Source organism: Frieseomelitta varia, unplaced genomic scaffold, assembly GCF_011392965.1.
Source record: "Frieseomelitta varia isolate USP_RPSP 00005682 unplaced genomic scaffold, Fvar_1.2 scaffold_302, whole genome shotgun sequence".
Lineage (NCBI taxonomy): Eukaryota > Metazoa > Arthropoda > Insecta > Hymenoptera > Apidae > Frieseomelitta > Frieseomelitta varia.
In genome coordinates this window covers 37,067-57,125 of record NW_025110038.1, presented here as the reverse complement: position 1 = coordinate 57,125, position 20,059 = coordinate 37,067, and the positions used below count along the sequence as shown (strand labels likewise).

The 20,059-nt window shown below is 39.7% G+C and overlaps 4 protein-coding genes across 9 annotated transcripts; 2 read left to right on the top strand and 2 right to left on the bottom strand.

The window, feature by feature from the left end:
* Positions 1 to 1,315: 1,315 nt before the first annotated feature.
* On the top strand, positions 1,316 to 8,446 carry LOC122529700 (zinc finger protein GLI1-like). Its single transcript, XM_043656079.1, has 3 exons — positions 1,316 to 2,955; positions 5,315 to 5,458; positions 5,548 to 8,446. Exons 1-3 carry the CDS (start codon positions 2,573 to 2,575, stop codon positions 6,806 to 6,808), a joined length of 1,788 nt encoding a protein of 595 aa, XP_043512014.1. The 5' UTR covers positions 1,316 to 2,572; the 3' UTR covers positions 6,809 to 8,446.
* Positions 8,433 to 12,611, bottom strand: LOC122529699 (nuclear pore complex protein Nup54). Of its 4 annotated transcripts, XM_043656078.1 has the most exons (6): positions 12,394 to 12,609; positions 10,658 to 10,900; positions 10,391 to 10,564; positions 9,417 to 10,324; positions 9,103 to 9,330; positions 8,433 to 9,018 (listed from the first exon to the last, which is right to left on the bottom strand). In XM_043656078.1, exons 1-6 carry the CDS (start codon positions 12,488 to 12,490, stop codon positions 8,896 to 8,898), a joined length of 1,773 nt encoding a protein of 590 aa, XP_043512013.1. In that variant the 5' UTR covers positions 12,491 to 12,609; the 3' UTR covers positions 8,433 to 8,895. The 4 variants fall into 4 exon arrangements, with proteins under 4 accessions (XP_043512013.1, XP_043512012.1, XP_043512011.1 ...); XM_043656077.1 differs by having other exon boundaries at positions 10,391 to 10,897; positions 12,394 to 12,610; XM_043656076.1 differs by having other exon boundaries at positions 10,391 to 10,900.
* On the top strand, positions 11,585 to 12,407 carry LOC122529703. The gene has a single exon (XM_043656082.1). The coding sequence runs from the start codon at positions 11,684 to 11,686 to the stop codon at positions 12,059 to 12,061; it is 378 nt and encodes a 125-aa protein (XP_043512017.1). The 5' UTR covers positions 11,585 to 11,683; the 3' UTR covers positions 12,062 to 12,407.
* Positions 12,612 to 12,709: 98 nt separating the features above from the next.
* Positions 12,710 to 19,764, bottom strand: LOC122529698 (gamma-aminobutyric acid type B receptor subunit 1). 3 transcript variants are annotated; one of them, XM_043656074.1, is made up of 12 exons: positions 19,175 to 19,757; positions 19,003 to 19,101; positions 18,777 to 18,911; positions 18,311 to 18,481; positions 17,745 to 18,243; positions 17,532 to 17,659; positions 17,159 to 17,451; positions 16,842 to 17,085; positions 16,396 to 16,639; positions 15,933 to 16,327; positions 15,719 to 15,857; positions 12,710 to 14,079 (listed from the first exon to the last, which is right to left on the bottom strand). In XM_043656074.1, exons 1-12 carry the CDS (start codon positions 19,307 to 19,309, stop codon positions 14,060 to 14,062), a joined length of 2,502 nt encoding a protein of 833 aa, XP_043512009.1. In that variant the 5' UTR covers positions 19,310 to 19,757; the 3' UTR covers positions 12,710 to 14,059. The 3 variants fall into 3 exon arrangements, with proteins under 3 accessions (XP_043512009.1, XP_043512008.1, XP_043512007.1); XM_043656073.1 differs by having other exon boundaries at positions 12,710 to 15,857; positions 16,396 to 16,603; positions 19,175 to 19,764; XM_043656072.1 differs by having other exon boundaries at positions 12,710 to 15,857; positions 19,175 to 19,760.
* Positions 19,765 to 20,059: the final 295 nt, after the last annotated feature.

Genomic DNA, 20,059 nt, shown 5'->3' with positions numbered 1-20,059 from the left:
ACGCGATTACGTTTCTTTACGACTGAATTCCGACAGGCTTACGAAACGAGCAGACGTCACGATCGATGGTCCGTAAACCACTTACGTAAATCGAAATTTTTCCTTCGTTAGGATGATCAGAGACTCGGACGTCAGATGTTTACCGCGCACCTCGCCACTTCCACCGAAACTTCATAGAGAGGGATCCGGTTTTATTTGTTCGTCGGGGCACCTCCACTCCGCGTGAAATTCCTCCGTTTTCTGCCGATATCGTCACGAGCCGCGATTGGTACCGTGCACAACGTGTTTTGTTTTCCACGTTTCCGCGTGATAATTATTCCCCTCTATTTTTCTCAATCTAATTCTTCGTGAAATGATCGAAGGGAATCGTTCGACGACAGGTTCAAATATGACGAGGCTTTGATCCAACGAAGAGTTTCGAAATAGGTGACCACCCACGGTGCAATCACGTGCCCCTCGCGATGCTGAAATTTCGCCTTCTGCAAGTGAATTAGTTGGGCCGAGGTCTGTTTACTCAGCTTGCGGGCGTCCATTCGCGCCAACGCGTTAATAATGCGAGCGGCGATAATATTGCGCCGGCTTCTCAAAGATACGTAGGACTTTGTTCTCGTGCATCTGGTGGGGATGTCCCTCGCGAGAAGGATTTTCAAAGGAGTCAGCAAATACTACGTAAGCTCGGCGTGTCCCTCGGGCAACGAGTATCCGACAGGACTTGGTCTTTCTTTTCTTCGCTCGAAATACGAATAAGGGTCCTTAGCGTCTTCGTCGATCGATCAGATTCAATTGCTACTGGCAATTAAGACGTGGCGTGACTTTAATAATCAAACTGCGAACGCTCTACGTTGCTGAAAGATACAAAACAAAAGTAAACGATCTCGCCGCTAATTAAGTATTTGTTTGTGAAACGCAAGTCCGCGATACAGTAACAAAGTAAGACGAACGGTTTGATAAACGGTATTTATCGAAGTGCGTCGTCTCTCTGTCGAGATAAGCAATCGACGATCGATCGTCGATCGTTCAGTAAATTCCAAAATATTGAACGAACGTCGGCGTTGTTTTCAACTCCGACAGCGTGACGAGTTATTATGCTATTCGATGTTGCATTTCATGCAACAACGCGGAGACCTCCTCAGAGATCGTTCTCCGCTTTTGAAGATATCAGTAAGTCTGCTCGTGGTTCGTTCGTCCGCTGACGCGTCGCGCCAGTCTGTTACTGTTATCAACGCCGATGTATTAGTGGAGGCGGAGTGGAGGAGCGTGGGACGTTATCGGGCAACGATAGCGCGGCTATATATAAGGCCGTTGGCTCGTCGTTGACATTAGTTCGACGTTCGTTGTGCTCTTTTAGCAACAGAGAAGACGGCTTTTCCTGTTGCTCGTCGTTCCTCGACTGTCCCTCTTCTTCTTTCTCTCTCTCTCTCTCTCTCTCTCTCTCCTGCTCCTTCCTGATCGATCTCTGGGCTCTCAAGTTCCTCGACGAGGATCATCGATACACGTCTTGGCAGTAGTCGACCACCGTGGTACGCGATTCATCGACGTCCCTGGGGTAACCGCGATCATCGGCGCGTCACCGACCCAACCGGAGGCCGAGATCTTTGCTCCGAGATAAAGGGAGAGAAGTCGAGATTAACGATATCTACGGAGAGATCAAAAGGACGAGATACGAGGAAAGAGAAGCGAAAGGATGGAGGCGGTGTTGCTCTAGCAGTCGGCAGGAAGCAATCTTCGAAAGTGTTTGACAGACAGCGATAGGTGTTGGAGAGTTGTTCCGTGAGCCACGGAAGAAGCTCGAGCTCGATTCGATAGAGATTGCAGAGCGGCCCTCACGAGGAAAGGGTGCTCGCGTTTGATGAATCCGTCGCGGGCCAACCTAGTTATGTTCTCGATCGAGTACAGCAAGCAATTCCTGAGTTACCGTATACTCAAGTCGAACCGGTTCAAGTACATCTGACGATACGGACTCGGACTAAGTGTGATAAAAGGGTGCGCGCTACGGCGAGAGTGTGTATGTGAGTGTACTGAGCCGTTCTCGACTTGTCGTTGGCAACGGTGTTCAGGGAAAGGAATCGGAAATATAGGCAGGATCAGGAGAGAGCCCGCGAGCCGGCAAGACCTGGAAAGTCTTGTTCGCGATTTTCACCGATGCGTCGATTTTCTCTGTTCGTTACCGATTGAGATAAACGAGGCGTCGCCTTCGAGACCCGTTGATAACACGACACCATCGAAGGCGTTCGAAATCGCGAAGGGAGGGAATCCGATTCCGATCAACAGGTTGCACGAGTCGATTACACCCCGATAAAATATAAACGAACCGATGAAACCAAATTATACTCCTCAAAAATAAACGGAACGACAGAGGTGACGACCGAAATTCTCTCCGCGGAGAATACGAGCGTTCCACCATCTTTTCCTCAATTTTTCAAATCCATTGACAAATCCTTCCGTTAACGATCAAAAAATTCTCACTGATCGAAACGAAGAAGAAATTTGCACGTCTGTCGATCGAGTCGGCGAGTTCGCCAACGTATATAAATTAAATTAAAGGGGAGAAGGTACAACAAAGAATAAAAAAATGATCGTTTACGTTTCGGGTAGAATGCCAAGCCACGTTGCTCCGTACGGCTCCATTCGTTATCCGAGCACACTGCTGGGCGCGGTACCGGGATTATACAGCCCGATTTCCGGTTATTCGACCAATCCCAACTCCAACTACTACGGGAGCTTCAGCCTGCATCAGCAACCACCGCTGGACCTTCCGGTTTGGCCACGAAGCATGCCGGTGGAGGAGGAACTTGCAACTACCCCGTCGACCGCGATACCGGGCTTGAGAGTCTCGCCGGATGGCTTGCCAAATGGTGGACCACCGAGTCCAGCTCACAGCGACTCGGATGCTTCTAGTTCCAGCTTGGAACTTGGATCCATTCGACGTGGCGAGAATGCTCAACTAAAATGCAGGTAAATCACGCACTGCCATCTCTTTTCTTTTTTAATCACTTGCGCTGGCAACCGATTGCGGACCATAACGAGTGACCAATAATTCGCCGCTTTCTTTTTGTCACACGTCGGTATGATATCGCTGGATAGAAATTATTGAGAAGTAATAAATTTAACATTTGTTTTGCCTGAGTTATACTTAAATATATACTTAATATAATATATAATATATATATTTAAGATAATATAATATATAATATAAATATAAATATAATATATACTTATATTAATATAATATATTACTATATATTACTATATAATTATATAGTAATGTTATATATTATATATATAATATATATATAGTAATATAATATATATAGTAATATTATATACTATAATATATATATAGTATTATATTACTATATAATATATACTTAAATATATATGCGTAAAACTGAGAAAATATTGAAATTTTGGGACAAAAAATTCTCGACATTTCACGTCATTCCAGCGCAATAGATTAACAGGTTGGAATTTCGTAAAAAAAAAAAAAAAAATACGTTTGAAGGAGGAAAGAGGTAAAGAGAGCCTGAAATGTTTTTGAGACGATGTTTCGCGAAGTTGTAAAGATATTTCTCCAAAAATATTTTCGGTCACGTGTTTAACCAAAACATAGTGTGCAGATCGAGTCGTTATCTAAATTGAGCACATTAAGTTTATCTTCGAATCTGTATTTCGTTATCAGAAAACGGACGGCTTAACGATGAGACACTTCTTATCCCTCCCCATCCCGTCTAGCGAACACGCTTCGGGCAACAAACAACTCTTCAATGTTTCCGTTTCATTTGCGTTTTTCACGGGTTTGACCGATGGTGGTCACCGAAGGCTTGTTTCCACGCGAATCGCGCGACTCTCTTAAGTGATGCTAATTTATCTGTGGCGCGCGTGCACGGTCGTATTCGCAGCACGCGTCCCATACTAGCTCTAACCAGTTTCCCGTGTCCGTGATATCGAGCATCCTGGCTTTCTTTCTATATCGTTCCTTCTTTTTCTCGCTCTAGATTCAACCTAAAGTTCCTTATCGGTTGCATCGTCACAGCCTCTCTTTGTGTTTCTCTCAGAATTCACGAAAGTAAAGATCGATCGACGAAACCATCGTCAACTTCGGCGTATTTCAAGAATTCACAAAAATTAAAAAAAAAAAAAAAGTAAAGACGAAAGATAGCAAGAGATGCTGTTAAATGTATCTGTATGTTTACAATAATTCCGGAAGAAAAAAAAGTCAGCTTCCGATAACCCTGATTGCACGACAAGATCACACTCGTAGACTGTTGGATTCACACTTTTTTTACGAAGATTTCGGCGCGAAATATTTATCATGGCAAAGGCTCGTTACGTGCTCACGCTTTGCATGTGGTAGCCACGTGCACTCGGAAACGTCTGCTTCGTTATCGCCGTCAACAATCGTCATTGTGTCGACGTTGGTCGTAATCGCGACGACTCGTACAAGTCGTTCGTCTTCCTCGAAACTCGATAAGCGCTAATTCCCCCCGTCAAGTTCCAAGATCAAGAACGCGAGCCTGAAAAGAGCGAGGAAATTCTTCAAAGCAATTACGCAAACGTACGGAACATCGGTGCCGAGGGATTTAGTCTCTACGTCACCTTGATCCACAACCTTTTACGCGAGCATGAGGCCGTTCGCGGAATACGGCGCCGTTTGCTGTGATAGCATCAGAGCCCGGTATGTCTAGATAAACTGGTGTCAAGCGACGCCAATTGCACAACGGACGGAATTGGTATCAATTGGTAGGTTGAACGGACGTTCTTGACGCAAATCGCGCGCCGATATTTCAGTTGAACGTCTTTCAGTCCGTTACTTACGTTTCCATGCGACGATAATGGTTCACGTGATAGTACGCTGTTTGCGCCGTGACCTTGAAAACCATGTAGGGCGGGGGGAGCGGAGGTTGAAACTAGTCGATTGCGAAGCGGACTAGACTTCCCGAAAGTTTTACAAATGTTTTTCCTCGATTCGAAATGCATCACGGAGCATTACTTTTTCCGCGCGTATGGTTATATTTAGATATTCTTGATATACGAGCGAAGGAGAAAATAAGTAATATAAATAGATCGATTGACGGGAAGAACATGAGATTCGAGATTATTAGCCTTAAACGATAATCATCTTACGGACAGTTCGATTGATAGGGACGATCGAGCGATCAAAGATCAATATCCTTAAACGTTTACTATTCTCGTGCGATCGTTCAATACGTACGATCTTGGTTACGATCTCGATGCTTAAGAACAACACAGCAAGTCGAATTAAAATCGTATTGGCGAGACCAAAGGCTAACATGCGTCTTGTTCCAATTCGCAGATGGCAAAATTGTGGTCGTTGGTTCACGTCCTTGGAACAGCTGGCAGGACACGTTGCGCGACTCCACGCTGCGCCGGGACCACGCGGACTTTTCTACTGTGGTTGGGAAGGGTGCGCCAGAGGTGAACGTGGCTTTAACGCTAGGTAAAACTTCTTTTTTTTTTCTTCTTCTTTCCCTAGTAGAATTGGAAACCGTCTTGAATCTTATCTCGCTACTTCTTTCCGTTGTCTAGGTATAAGATGCTGGTTCACGTCCGAACGCACACGAACGAGAAACCACACCACTGTTTCCAATGCGACAAAAGCTTCAGTAGAGCGGAAAACCTCAAGATTCACGCCCGTTCTCACACGGGTGAACGGCCGTACGTCTGCCCCGTCGAAGGCTGCAACAAAGCTTACTCCAACTCTTCCGACAGGTTCAAGCACACCAGGACTCATGCCGTGGACAAACCTTATTGCTGCAAGGTTCCTGGCTGTCCGAAAAGGTACACCGATCCCTCCTCTTTGCGCAAGCACGTGAAAACCTACAGACACTACGTGAACAACAATGACAAGGTGCAAGAGAAGAGCTTCGAGGAGAATAACTCGCAGGAAAAGGCAAGATTTGACACGGTATCGCCGGAGAAGCAGAGCAGCAGTACTCACTCTGAGTCGTCCGACAAAAAGGACAGCAGCATCGAGAGCAGCATGTCAGGATCGAGTCCGAAAGCTAGCAACAGCTTCGAGGAGCAGAGGAACTTCGTCGAGTGGAACAATATGTACAATCTTCAAGATCAACGCAAAGAACAGGAGCAGATCACGCCGAGGAAAACCTACGAGCAGGAAGTGAAAGTCTATCCAAGGGTTTACGACGAGAATTATATAATACCAGAGAGAATTCAGGTTAATCCTATGTACGTTTCCAACAACTCGATCATCAAAGAGAGTCCACCACAGTCGGTGCAGTCGGTTTCGCCGCAGACCAGTCCGCATCACGTCCCGGACACGTTGTCTCGCATCGGGATGCAATCAACGCCCATTAAGGTCGAAGAAACGATCGAATGCCCCAGTAAAATCAGCACGGTCGACTACAGGAACATCGAGTCCATTATCAACAGCACACCCTGCAAAAAAGAAAACGTCGTCATTTGCGATCCAGTGAGACATTCTGTGATAAAGCGAGCGGAAGATTTAAAAATGGAGGTGGAGCAAATACCGACCAAGGAAGATATCTGCAAAGACACCAGCGATTGCTGTTGCCGTCACAAATGCTGCGTGCACAGTAACGACAACATCATGGAGAAAACGAAGATCTTGTCGGATTTGATCCTCAAAACGCAGAATCCACTGTTCAGACACCTGCTTGGCACGGTGGATCTGCAATACGGGCTGCAGAACATGTGGGGCAACATCGTGGACACGAACAACACCTGCGGACAAGATCTACGAGTTAAGAACGAGAACGTGGTAGAGATGGAGCAGGATCTTCCATTGGATTTAACAATCAATAAGTAAGTAATTTCAGGTAGTAGTGAAGTTAGCTTTTCAAGGGGTAAAATTTGAACGCTCAGGATTCTGCAGGCATACATTTTCTCTGCGAATTGATACGTGTTTTTGATTTTAAAAACGTTAAAATCGGCTTAAGCGACCGACCGTGGCCGATGTTCGAACATTATTTTTGGGGGTCGTCCTGGAACGTCGAGGATCTCCGATCCTCTTCAGAGAGATTATAAAGATAATCTGAAAACTCGTAACTTTTTATTTGATATTATTGTAAATCCAGGACGATATTGAATATTAATAAACATGAATTTCTACTCGAGCTACGGACGGTTATTAGTTCCGCAATTTTATATCAAATTAATTTTTTTGAGATTAGTGAGGAAGATTCGAGGATTATTATTTTTTGCATAGTTTATTTAATTCAATGATAATTAGAAACAGTTGGTTTATAAAAATCGGGGGAGATGAAATATACCGGTGAGAAGGAAGATTATTATTAAAGAAGAGAAAGTTGTCTGTTTTCATTAGACTGTGAAACCAAATATATTATAATACGTTAACGTATGTCATATGAATAAAGTCAGTCAAAGTAGAAACAGTTTCATGTCGAATGAGATTTGCTCAATCTTAATTCGTTAGTAATTCCTTTAGCAACGTAATTAGAAAACCTCAATTTTAGATTTACGCGTAGTTTGATCAATCGGCTAGAACAAAACTTTCATCCATACTTGTACATACATACAATGACATCTTCGTATCCTCCACAGTATTAATTCTATGGTTTTCCACGCATATCGAAATTCGTGGATAGCAAACACTATTATATGCATATATACATCTATTTCAATATTAAATTATAATATAAATTTATTAGTTTATTATACATACTTGGACATTACTGAAGATGCTATTAATGCGTGTTTCAAAACTTTTGTTCTGATATTCTAAATCAATCGAAAATGTTACATTTTATATGGATTAAGCGACTAACAGATAATTACTTATAATGCCTGACTACTATGGATAATAACTAAAATGGTCACGCAGCTTGATACATATTGATTAATTTATTAAATTCAGCAAAATTATGAATAAAGTTATAGATTTAAGTTTTAGTCACTAATTAAAGTGCACGATTTGTCGTTATTCACAATGGTCGGACATTATAAATAATGTTTTATCAAAATTAATCACTTAATCCATAACATATAAATGTATTAAATTGAGTTTTCCGTAAATATGTCAAACTTGTTAGCTTAGACAGACTTGTTAAAGATAGATTATGTATTGTAACGCAATTTTTTCAAATCGTGGTCAACCTTGAATGAAACTGTGGATACGAAAATCTTATTGTATATTAGACCAAAATCTAACAAGCAAATGAGTAAAGTAAACGAGAATATGAAAGGTAAATGTTTCATAAAATCAAATAACGTTAGTTGGATAGATTGTTGTATCATAATGCGTTTGAAAGAAGTAATCCGGTATGTTATGTTTAACATCTATGTATAATATGTATATAAAGATGTGTTATGTATAAACTATTCAAGATGTTCGACGTATGAAGGAAAGTACGTGCGTTTCTACAATGAAAAGAGCATGTTTAACGACATTAAACTATTCAATAAAAACATTATTTATGTAAAAAAATGTTTATTTTTTCTCAGCATGTAACAAGTTCTATTTCCCCTTCAATCTCGAAAGTATTATAACCGTATTTTGATAACATTGGTGAAAGAATATAATATGATAGTCGTTTATAAAATTTTTCACGCTTATAAAAATTTTTCTTTTCAAGCATTGTTTAAACAGATTGATTCGATATTGAAACCGTTCATCTAATACATGGAAAATTATCATAATTAATAAATGTTATTTTTAGGCGAAATAAAGTTTCTAAATAAAAATATGTATAATTCATAATAGAGAAAATCAGTAATGACAGAAAGTAGATTTAAAATAAATATGGCACCAATTTTACAAAGGTGCAAAATCTTTGTTGTTAGTTGCATATTAAAGTCTTGCAACCATATCATCAGTGATAATATCACTTACGTTGTCAAAAATACACAAGCAAATTTCTTTGCTATATATAATTCTCACAATATACTATGACTCATTAAGAGTTCAGACATTCCATCTTTAATAATTTTCAAACTTTCTAGATCGGAGTTTATTGTTGCTATAAGTTGTGCCATGCCTTGTTGTTCCATTGTTAGGTACTATGAATTAAAAAAAATATATATATATATAAATTATGCGTGTATTTTTCATTTAATCCTTTCGTAAATATCTTTTTTACATACCGCTTTTATGTCATCCTGTGCTATGGGGTCCATCGCATACCTTTCTTGATTTTGTGTGTCTATATGATTTCTCATTCTCAATTGAGAAAGCATTTCGCTAATTCTACCTTTGAATTGAGTTGGAGCACTGACTTGGGAGTGCATAGATTCGAACCTACGTGTTAGAACTTCTTCCTCCGGTTGCAATGACAACCCAACTTTACGTGTAATTTCTTGGCGTACCAGCACCTGAAGAAATATTTATAATTATATATATATAATAATATGTATAATTAATTATCAGAAAATAATTATCAGGAAATACATTTACATACTTGTAATACCCTGTGTTGAAGTTCTAACAAAGTTCTACGATGCTCTTTTAATCTAGCTTGTATTGCCGAATGTTGTCTCTGTAATTTTTGTATTTCATCAGCCGCCATATCTAGGAAATTTCTGTGCCTTATCGTTTCCTCTCCCTGACATTTTAATCTATGTTTAACTTGTTGGAAGCCAATCATTGGTACAGGAATATAAAGTTCTGGATTAGGATTATCCAGTTGAGCCTGCTTCCATAATCGCGGATCGATCGAACAAGGCGGATTGTCTAAATATTCTTTAAGCTGTACAGGATCCAGTTTGACTAAAGGTAACATATCTTCTACGCCATTTTGCACCAATTGTTGTTTTTGCATTGGTTGCGATAAATATGCAACTAACTCATTGGCAGGTATTTTCCTAGGAGCTCCAGTAATTCCCTTTTCAGTGACAAAAATGGTCACTTGACTTTTGTCTTCCCCAATTGCTTTAATGTTGTCTATTACAAGCGATAAATTAGGTTTGTTTCCCAAAACATTATTCATAAAACCGATCAATTGCGCTTCACCCTCTTTAACATCTTTTTTCTTTTTACTGAAACAAAGTACGACTAGACCGTCGTTATTATCAGCCTCAGGCATTCGACTGTATCCAATAGCTTTGAATCTACATAACGGGTTTTCTTGATTAAGCTCTATAGGTGGTGCATTCATATAATAGTAAGCTTTCCCAGTTCCCCATAAAGCTTGTATAAGGTTCCATCTTGCGATAATATTATCACGTTCATCATTATACAATTGACAATTAAATACAGCATTGTATAATGCTTCAGATATAGTATTAACAGGTTGTTGTGGTTGCTGCTGTTGTTGGAACTGTTGCTGATTTTGTGCTAAACCAGATCCGAATCCTGTAAATCCTGTGCCTGTATAAAAAAATTTAATAAAAAAACACATTAAAAAAAATATATTGATAAAAAAAAAATACCAACCTGTACCAAAACCACCAAAAGTGGTTGTAGTTGTGGTTGTTGGTTTTGTGCCAAAAGCACCAAAACCTGTAGAAGTACCAAAAGTTGGAGCTGTACTTGTAGTGCCGAACCCTCCAAAAAAGGAAGGCGCGGAGGTAGTTGTTGTAGTTCCAAATCCACCGAAACCACCAAAGCCTAAAGAGGATGTTGTAGTGGTCCCAAACGTACCAAATGCACTAGTAGGGGCTGATGTGCTACCAAAAGTAGAAGTAGTGCCAAATGCAGTACCTGATGAAGCAGGTGTACTTCCAAATACTGGAGCTGTTCCAAAACCAGTGGTAGAAGTAGCACCAAAGGTAGGTGCTGAAGCAAAACCACTTGTCGATGTGTTGCCAAAACTAGATGCAGCTTGTGTTCCAAAAGTAGTACCACTTCCAAATCCTCCTGTTGCTGGAGTTGAAGCAGAACCAAACAGACTTGGTGCTGAGGTAGCTGGTGTACTAAATCCAAAAGATGGTGTTCCAAACCCTGCTAAAAAATTTAGTTTTTCAAATGAGATGCATTTAATAACAAAACAATAATTTGTTACATATTTCATAATGCATAACTATACATATATATACTACATATGTATATACTATTTATATGTGTATATATTATAAATAAATGATGCACCTGAAATAAATACATAGATTATGAAATAATAAATATATAGCCTGAAATTTTATAATTTTCATAGCTTTTGTTTTCATTTACTTCACAACTTGAAATTGCTTCAAGTAGAAAAATCAACATATGACGGAAATGCCTTGGAGAAGATCGCAATAATAATTTACGCTGTGTTCGTTCGTAAAATTTAATTGCGCGCGTTAGATACATTGGAAAAATCACATAACTCGTGTCCGTATGATCAAAATTTACTAAAAAATTTTGAATTGCGATATAACTGGATAGCATAAGACAACATGTCATATATAAATGAGCAAAATCAGGTAGGACCATAAATAAGCAAAAATGTACAGAAAATTTAATTTATTTGTTGCAATTAAATAGGAAAGCAAATATGGGCAATTTGCTCACAAATTATTAAAAGTAGCTTCAATATCTGGTAGAAAGGTTGCACTTCGCCGTGTTGACCAATCTTCTGATGTTTCTACTGAATTGTTACATGAATTTGGTACTACAGATGTAGCAATCGGGGTATATTTTGGAATTTGTATATATTTTTTCATATATAGTTTTATAATGTGAATCATAACTTATTATAAATTATATGTTTCATTATTATTTACAAAGGATGTTACAACAGAAGTTATGATAACAACAATGGGTAAAATACCAAGTGAAATGTTTTATTTAGAAGACACACCAGGTACTATAGTTCCACAAAGAATACAAACAACATCTACATTTTCAAAAGCTATGATGGAAACAACAGAATACCATCGGTCTGTAGAATCTACTAGCCATTCACCAGTTTTAGTTGCTCTATTAACTGCTCTCTTGATAATATTATTATTATGCTGTATCACGGCATGTATCGTAACTAAATCAAAGAGGACAAGTAATTTCTTTAGTAAAGGAAGCATGGAGTGTGAACCAGGATGTACAGGCATAAATCAGCCTTTGCTAGAAAAGTTTTCAAGCACCACAAATAAAACTAGCGTCAGCTCTTTGAGAAACCAAAACTGACTTGACATGAGTCTGCATAAAATGTGCGATTATTTCTTATCAGATAAAATCCTTGAGGAATTATAACGTACGACATAGCAATATAATACAAACTGATTATGTTATGAGTAGGCTTTGTGATGAAAAGGCACATTAAAGAATGAAATGTTCATTGAATTAATTCAGCGACTATTCAAAAGAATCAATTTTACTAAAAAATTACGGAACAAGCGAAATCTCAAATCAATAGAAAACGAAAAAGCCGCAACTTTGTTAAAAATACGTTTGGGAAAGTCACATGTAACGAAAAGACAAACGAAATGTGACTTAACCTATAAAACCAAGGAACTTACCTGGTTTTACTGGTGTCGCCGTAGTAGAGGCAGCACCGAAGCTAAATGTAGGAGCGGGCGTCGTAGTTGTTCCTCCGAACCCCGTGCCAAATGACATTTCTCAAATTAAACTAATTCTATCGTATTTATCACGAAAACAATATTTACCGCGCGCGCCTTATAATTTCGTATCAACGACAGTATAACCAATATGGCGGCTGACATGCGCCGCGAACGCATGTCTTCGTTTCCGTGCAGTCCTACATCACGTGATGATATTGAATGCTAGCTATTCAAGTTTGCACCATCTAAATCACAAAACACGGCACGATCTTGCTCTTAAATTATAACTAAGTTTATTTGATTTTTTTAATACAACTGTATCTCATTTGTACTACATATTTTTCATAATCGTCGTATGGATCTATGATGTATTAAATATACATATTTCTTTGAGAATGATACGTTTTGTTATTTTACATCTCCCCAAAAAACAAAATTCATTTGCCTTCCCGTAAACTTGTTAGAGTTTATGATAACAAAGCAATAATATATTTACGTGAATTATTTGTTTTCGTTTTTAAGTTCGAAAACGTATCGTACATACAATTATAAAACTGTAACACAGCAAAGATCCGTAAACGATTAATGGATATCCGAAGCGGACGCTTTTTTTCGACAAGCGCAGGGTCATCAATAACAGATGCAATATGAATTTTTAACGAATTTTATAATTTAGAAACTTAAAAATAAATATATTTCCATATTTCCTAACGTATATATATATATATATATATGTGTGTATATATATATATGATACTTTCTTTAACAGTTCAATAAGACTAATGTATATCGTATAATAATATTGTAGTCAAGCGCAATTCGCGCGATAGTCGATCGAAGAAGTATAGTAAAAAATACGTAGATGAGCGTGACAATGATTATACTAGAAACGATTCAACAGAAACGTTCGTAAAATTTCTCTAAACATCATGTATACGTAGAGTGGCAAAATTGAAATGCACGTACGAAAAACTTGTGCTTCGTGGCTTATCCAATCTACGTTATACAGATAAGTCGTCTTGTGTACCGATAAAATTTGAATTGCAGTCAAATCACATTATCTTCCCGTTGATAATGTAAAACGGTTTCTGAATACAACAATTTTCAAACACTTTAATATTCACGTTTACAAAGTTTAAACTTTTGGCTTCCGTCAAAAACAATCCTCAAATATATCTTCTTTGGTATAACATCTTGTGTCGACTAACAATAAGTCGTGACATGAACTCAATTGCACGACATTTGTAAATGTTTTCTCAAGCAGTCCGTATGTCTGTTTAAAGAATTTTGAAAAAAAAAAAAAAAGGGATAGAAACATGAAAGCTACTGCGTCCCATTCGGGAAATCACACTCCATTAACACAAGTCTAAGTCTTCTACAGATTCACGCTATGCGTGGCGAAATAAATTGGCGATATAATGATAATTTCCGTCGCTATAAACACGATCCTCGGTTTGTTTCCGATTAGAAAATAAGAACATGCAGTTCCATCACGCATGTGTACATTTAATTCTAGTTTTAGAAGTGAGAGAGAAATAGAGCGTTTCGCCATGAGCTTTTAGCTCGTTCGTATGTTCATATGCTCGTATTGCTTTTGTCATCCTAATCGACGGGGCTCGTGCGTTCAGCCAACCTGGTCCGTTTCTAAAAAGAAGAATTTAAAAACGATAATCCTTCAGATATCATACGGGATAAGCGTAGAAAGTTTCCTTGCCCATTCATAAATAATTGATATTTCATTTGACTCAGATAACCCGAGCACCTTTACATTTAGATCAGTCATCAAAGGGTGCAAGATCTGAAAGATTAAACGTTAGTTGGCCATAAAGTACGTCGATCCACCTCATCAAGACTCCCAAATTATTTATGAATGGCGCAGTATTTGAAGCGTTTAAATCTCGTTAGCACGTTCACTGTTTTGCGTGTGTGTACCATGTGTGTTGCCCGCGATTGAACATTAATTCTTGCTAAACACCAATTTCGCGTGCCGTGCAACATTTCGTACAATTTGGGAGCAGACTTCATGAGGTTCACATCGATTCGCTATCTCGGAAACGACCAGGTCATTGTCTAACGAGATTTAACTGCAATCGTTACAAATCATGCGTGAACCATATAAAAAAATTTAGGCCTGGAGCAAACGAAACGTCCGTAATGCCAGTTTGCGCTTTGGTTAAGCGGATCGCGGTTTAAATTATACAATATCCAATATGAATTGAATGATGTATCTCGTGTAGAACGTATAATTCGAGATATTTGCAGATGAACGGAAAATGTTCCTTTTGTCTTTTCTTTTCTCTTTCTTGGACCCGTGTAAACCGTTCGCGAAGAAATTCGGATCATTTTGCATTATCACGTTGGCGTTTTGTACCAAGAGAATGCGATAATTCCATGTCATAGTTTGCATAAAATATTCGAAAGTCAACAGGAAATATTTTACGAAGTGTTTGGTCCGTGTTGCGTTAATCAATTTTCATGCGACATTCTCGTCGAACACCGATGAACCTCGGTATTCAAGGGAACGTGATGCAAATTTGTCAGTGATTTAATAAAGAATTGATTCGTTTGATAAAACTTCTCTGTACAAATATCCGTATAATAATAAAATCTCGATAGTCTCGACATTTGCAACTGTGCAACAGACTCTCTCGACATAACGAAAAAGATCGTTGTAAACGAGAACGGCGCGCGAGAGTCGTAGGCCAACTTGCGCGTATGGATCTGTTTTATACAGAGAGCTACTAATCGCACTACGCATACGCACACTTATTACTTTGCTTGGTATATACATACATCCAACATTTATACGTTTAGACACCGAGTACATAAATAGAGAGTGCGAGAGCCTCAGGAGGAGGCTGCACATTGTACGAACTACGAATTTTTGGAAACAAAGCTGTCTCGAGTTAACGAGTCGCCTGTTTGCTTGTCAGAACTTCGGTGTGCCGTTTTCCTGCGAAGTTTCGTTAAAAATTGCGACGAGTGTCGCATCGCGACGGCGTGCGATATAAATATAGATATTGTTTGCAGAAAAGAGGCAGAGAACGAGAAAATACATCGCGTGATTCGACTTTTTAAAAAAGACTTAAAAATAAACATCGTTATAAGAGAGAAACAATGTAGGTACTTTTATCCATTTAGGTCCCACTTTTTTAAAATTGATTAGAGTTCCTGCCCAAAAGGGCGGAACTTAACGCGCTACGAATCTACAAATACGATCCTGAAAACTCAAAGTCAGAAGCAGAAGCTCGAGATGATTGTGTATAAACAGAAATACCCCCACCGATTGCGCTATCTGAAGTCCCCTCGCCGGTTACAAAATCGGCGACTATCAACGAATCCTTCGGAACGTTTCCGCTGCCACCTTTCAATGCATCTCGCTCGGCCAATGTCTGTTTTAGAAGTTTGATCTTCTCTTCTTTCTGAAATGATGTTTTCTCGTGATAACTAATAATTTTTAATTTAATCTTATCTTCAACGCTGAAATGTTTTCTCACCGCGGCTATGAGTTTCTGAAGCTCGTCGTTCTCGCTGAGAAGCTTCTGATATTTCTCTTCGTCTTCCTTCGACATACCCACGTCCGGGTTGTATTTAGATTCAGCCTTGTCTTTTGGATGCCTAATCACCTCGATTACTTTAGGCACAAAAATTAGCGCCATGCTTAGAAAACAGCAGAAAATAATGGCGAGTGCAACGAAAGCGAAACTAGCGTCTTGCTGGCTGGCAATCACCATCGTCACCGGAGCTGTGATCAAACAAAGGACAACCACATTGTATATCGACATCCCGACGTATCTAGAATCATTGATCTGTTTAACTTTGATGCTTCTCGTTTCGTATGCCAGAAATAATCCGAACACCAGAATGAGCCCCTTGTAGCTGTAAATCAAACCTGAAAGAAGGACGGAGAAAATGATTTTCGCTTGGCAATCGCATTTCTACGATTTGCGACGAGCTTACCAAGCCAAATGTTATTGTGTATGCTCTCGCAATGTTCCAATTCGGGTCTAATTCTTGCATCGTCATCGCCAAACGGAGATAACTCCAGCGGGAAGGTCTCTATTTTCCTTTGTAAAGGATCAAGCACTTGCCACGAGACTAATAATACTATATCCATCACCAATAGTCCGCTTACCATCGTGTACAGCTTCCACGGTTGAACTTTCTTCTGTATGGACGAAACTTTTTGTTTAGCCATGAACAACTAAAAAGAATCAAAAATACGTTAAAGTTGAGGGTCGTACGAGCAGGATCTGCAAACCATGCAGGGACGGGCACACTGCGTGACTAGAAAATTAATTAAATCGTTAATTGGCTAATCGATCGTACGTAATTACGGAGCGGACGGAGTTTCTAAAACGATATCGAACGATCGAGCGCGTTAATTTGTTTCCTCCAATACTTACTTTCGCTTGGTCGGCTTTCGTTTTTGTCGTAAGCCTGTGGACCCGCCACACTTTACTAAACATCGCGCCGAAAGCAAGGGTGAATCCTGTGGATAGCATCCAGGCTCTAGCTTGGCAGATCGCTGGATATTCCCACGGCGCAATGAATCTACCATCGATTCCCAATAGAAACACCGACACGAAACATGCTATCACCCCAACCAGCATTATTGTATTACACACAGGATGTGACGACATTATAACTCTAGAAGGGAGAATGTCAGTGTGTCTCAAATATTTGAAAAAGACGGAAATAGATATGGAACGAATGTGTGTACCTTCTGTGCCTATTCCATATATTAAAAATGATTAGTCCCATCGCTATTAAGATTCCCACCGAAGATATAGTCCCCATGCAAATAAACAACGGCAACGAGACCGTCCGCAGAACAGTTCTTATGATAGTCCTGTCTTGAGGTACTTTACCACCGATCCATCTTTCCATGTTTCTCCAAGTCAGATTGTCACTTTGCGTATCATAATATCCCAACTTGACGTACTTTCCATCGATCACTTGCTCGATTTGGGTCAATGCGATTCTGTCACCTTGCGAACTAAATGCAACGAAACCCTATAGCATATATACGTGATCGATTAAAGATCGGCCACTTGAAATAAGAAGCCTTAGTTTTATTTCTACGAGTCACGTACAGATACTCCTAGAAACTGAGTGGAATTGATCGCCGAGTAAATTTCGTCTGCTATCTCCTTGTCGGTGTAGGTGAAGTTCTTTAGACTTTTCCCTTGCTTACTCAGCTTCTCCATTGTCTTATTAAAAGCTGCGGTTCAAATATAAAAAGATATAAAATTTTGCTGTAAAAATTCAGTTACTCTCGTAACTGATAGTACAATTCGACTTCCTACCTAATGCCACCGACCAAACGGCGTCGTATGCCAGAGGCGCCTCTTGATACCCTTCAGGGTAGCGATTGTTATCAATGTCGTATCCATCCTCTTTCAGCATTTTATTTAATCGCTGTCTGAAATCCTCGGAAGTCATTCCGCTAATTGTCGTGTCGTTATTTTGATTCCACATGAGAGCTTCCGTCGTTAAGTGTCCTTCGGCAGCGAGCCTCATTTGATCTTTCGTGCACGCGATTGCCTCCTTGTCCAAATTCACCTCGAACCAATTGTCCTCGTACCAACCGATGAAGAACCACACGTAGCTTTTACCGTATAGCTTTTGTTGATACAATTCGCAAAGCACTCTTCTCGCAGCCACAACGTAAAACAGACCGACGATGATTCTAGCATCCTGGCGACGCAGATTTCTCACCGCATCTGACGGATCGGACAAAAAGCTCTGACGTGTGACTATTTCTATTCCTGCCTCCTTGCAACGTGCCTCTAAATCTTCTACAGTCTATAATATAAGAGGAGAACAATTAAAAGTTATCCACTACCGTGTTCGACAATCATAATAATCTTACAGATATGAACACTTCTTCGGCTTGCTGCAAGATTGCCACTCGAGACCAACCAAATTTTTGTAACAATTTGATTCTCGTGGGGTTGTGCACTGTGGCTGACGGGTGTGTTCTAAAAAGTGTCGGGAACCGATTCCGATCCGATAATGCAGGCGAAGATGCACCATAACATAACTGAAAATCGTAAAAAGTAAATTCATTTCTGTATTTGTTTATTCAACACGTTGACTGCCACTTACAAACTTAGGCGTTTCATCTAAAAGAAAAATACATTAAATATAAATTATAAGATATCATATTGCAATAAAATACGACGAAAGCGTTTTATATTATTATCTAATTATTTATATTATTTTAAATTCTTTGTTAATGATATTCGTCTTAATTGTTCCAAAAATATTTATAAAAACGATGACTACCAATGATCATTGTAGCAGTCGACGTACTAAAGAAGACATTCTCGACTTACCACCACTAGATTCCACATTTTCGCTGCCTCAGCGACAGTCGTACAGACGGTACTACATCCGGCTAACAACATCAACTTGTGTGGCTTATAATATAACAAATTGTACATCACTGAGGCACCGAGTCCCGGCTCACACTGAAAAGAAACGCAGTCAATTAAAAATTAAAATGAACAGTTGTCACTTTCTTATGACTTTTTTTCTCAAAACTTTATCGAACATGTATACCTCGCTGTCGTTTGAGTGAAGCTTCAGTATGAATCCAGGTAGCAAATTTTTCTCATGGTTAACATCGTCTAAAGCCAAGTTCACCGCTGGCATGCAAGCCTGTTGAACGACGCACGGCATTAACTTTTATTTATTTCAAAAAGAAAAGAATACAATAATTATTATTACTCACCTGGCCACCCTGCCATCCACCTTCGCCCGCTATCGGAAAAATTCCACCGATATGCAACACATTGTCGGCGTCGTCTGGAGGTAACGAACCTCCGATCGCTTTCGTCAACGTTAAAAGTATAACGAGCCCTATCATCGCTTGATAGTCGCTTGTCAAATTTTGTCATTTATCCGTGACAGACAAACTTAAATTTCTTATACTTTCTGTCTGCCCTACGACACACCCCAACAGCACGACACCAAGTATCGCACTTTTCTTACGTGAATCACAGCCATCGTCGCTAATCGCTGAGAGTTTTCGAACGAGAATCACTACCTCATGGAATTTGACCGTCTGGGATTTTACGGGCGGTGAACGACGCACTGGAGGGGATGATCCGATATTCTTATTATCCCTATCGAAACGCGACATACGCGGCATTAAAACCGTGTCCTCGCGTTCTTCATCGCGTTCGCTCTCTCGATGCTTCCCTCATGCGCGACACTCCGTGAAATTTCGCGTACGAATGAATTTATTCGAATACGGAACGTTCGCGTGAGCTTCCTATTGATTTCATCCCGGCTTTCAAGGATCGTAGTGGGGATAGGATGGCTCTCTGGCCTAGGCTTCTTCTAGAAAATCAATATATAAACGATTTGACCTTACGGCCTGCACGGGACCGATACTCACGTCGGAAATTGAATTTTCGAATTTCTTGTGATTCTAACCCCTTTGCCGTGCAACTCGGTTTGTCACTGTGCAACCTGTAGTGAGGCAAGCCATTCGCGAAACGTTCTGCCGTACAGGGAAATTGCTTACCATTTGATCCGCACCATGAATCCGATTTGTGAGTTTCATATTCCGCCCGTAATCCGTACCACGAGTTTTATTCGTGATTTTCACGGT

Bases quoted from the DNA above. Each gene is read 5' to 3' on its own strand.
- LOC122529699 (XM_043656075.1), bottom strand. From the start codon at position 12,490: ATGTCATTTGGCACGGGGTTCGGAGGAACAACTACGACGCCCGCTCCT. The intron at 9,331-9,416 runs GTATGTAAATGT...ATATTTCTTCAG, and splicing joins TTCAACACAGGGTATTACAA to GTGCTGGTACGCCAAGAAAT. The intron at 9,019-9,102 runs GTATGTAAAAAA...TTTAATTCATAG, and splicing joins CACAGGATGACATAAAAGCG to TACCTAACAATGGAACAACA.
- LOC122529698 (XM_043656072.1), bottom strand. From the start codon at position 19,309: ATGATAGGGCTCGTTATACTTTTAACGTTGACGAAAGCGATCGGAGGT. The intron at 18,912-19,002 runs GTATACATGTTC...GTTTCTTTTCAG, and splicing joins TTCACTCAAACGACAGCGAG to TGTGAGCCGGGACTCGGTGC. The intron at 18,244-18,310 runs GTAAGATTATTA...CTTATATTATAG, and splicing joins CCGAAGAAGTGTTCATATCT to ACTGTAGAAGATTTAGAGGC.
- LOC122529703 (XM_043656082.1), top strand. From the start codon at position 11,684: ATGATAACAACAATGGGTAAAATACCAAGTGAAATGTTTTATTTAGAA.
- LOC122529700 (XM_043656079.1), top strand. From the start codon at position 2,573: ATGATCGTTTACGTTTCGGGTAGAATGCCAAGCCACGTTGCTCCGTAC. The intron at 2,956-5,314 runs GTAAATCACGCA...TCCAATTCGCAG, and splicing joins AATGCTCAACTAAAATGCAG to ATGGCAAAATTGTGGTCGTT. The intron at 5,459-5,547 runs GTAAAACTTCTT...TCCGTTGTCTAG, and splicing joins GAACGTGGCTTTAACGCTAG to GTATAAGATGCTGGTTCACG.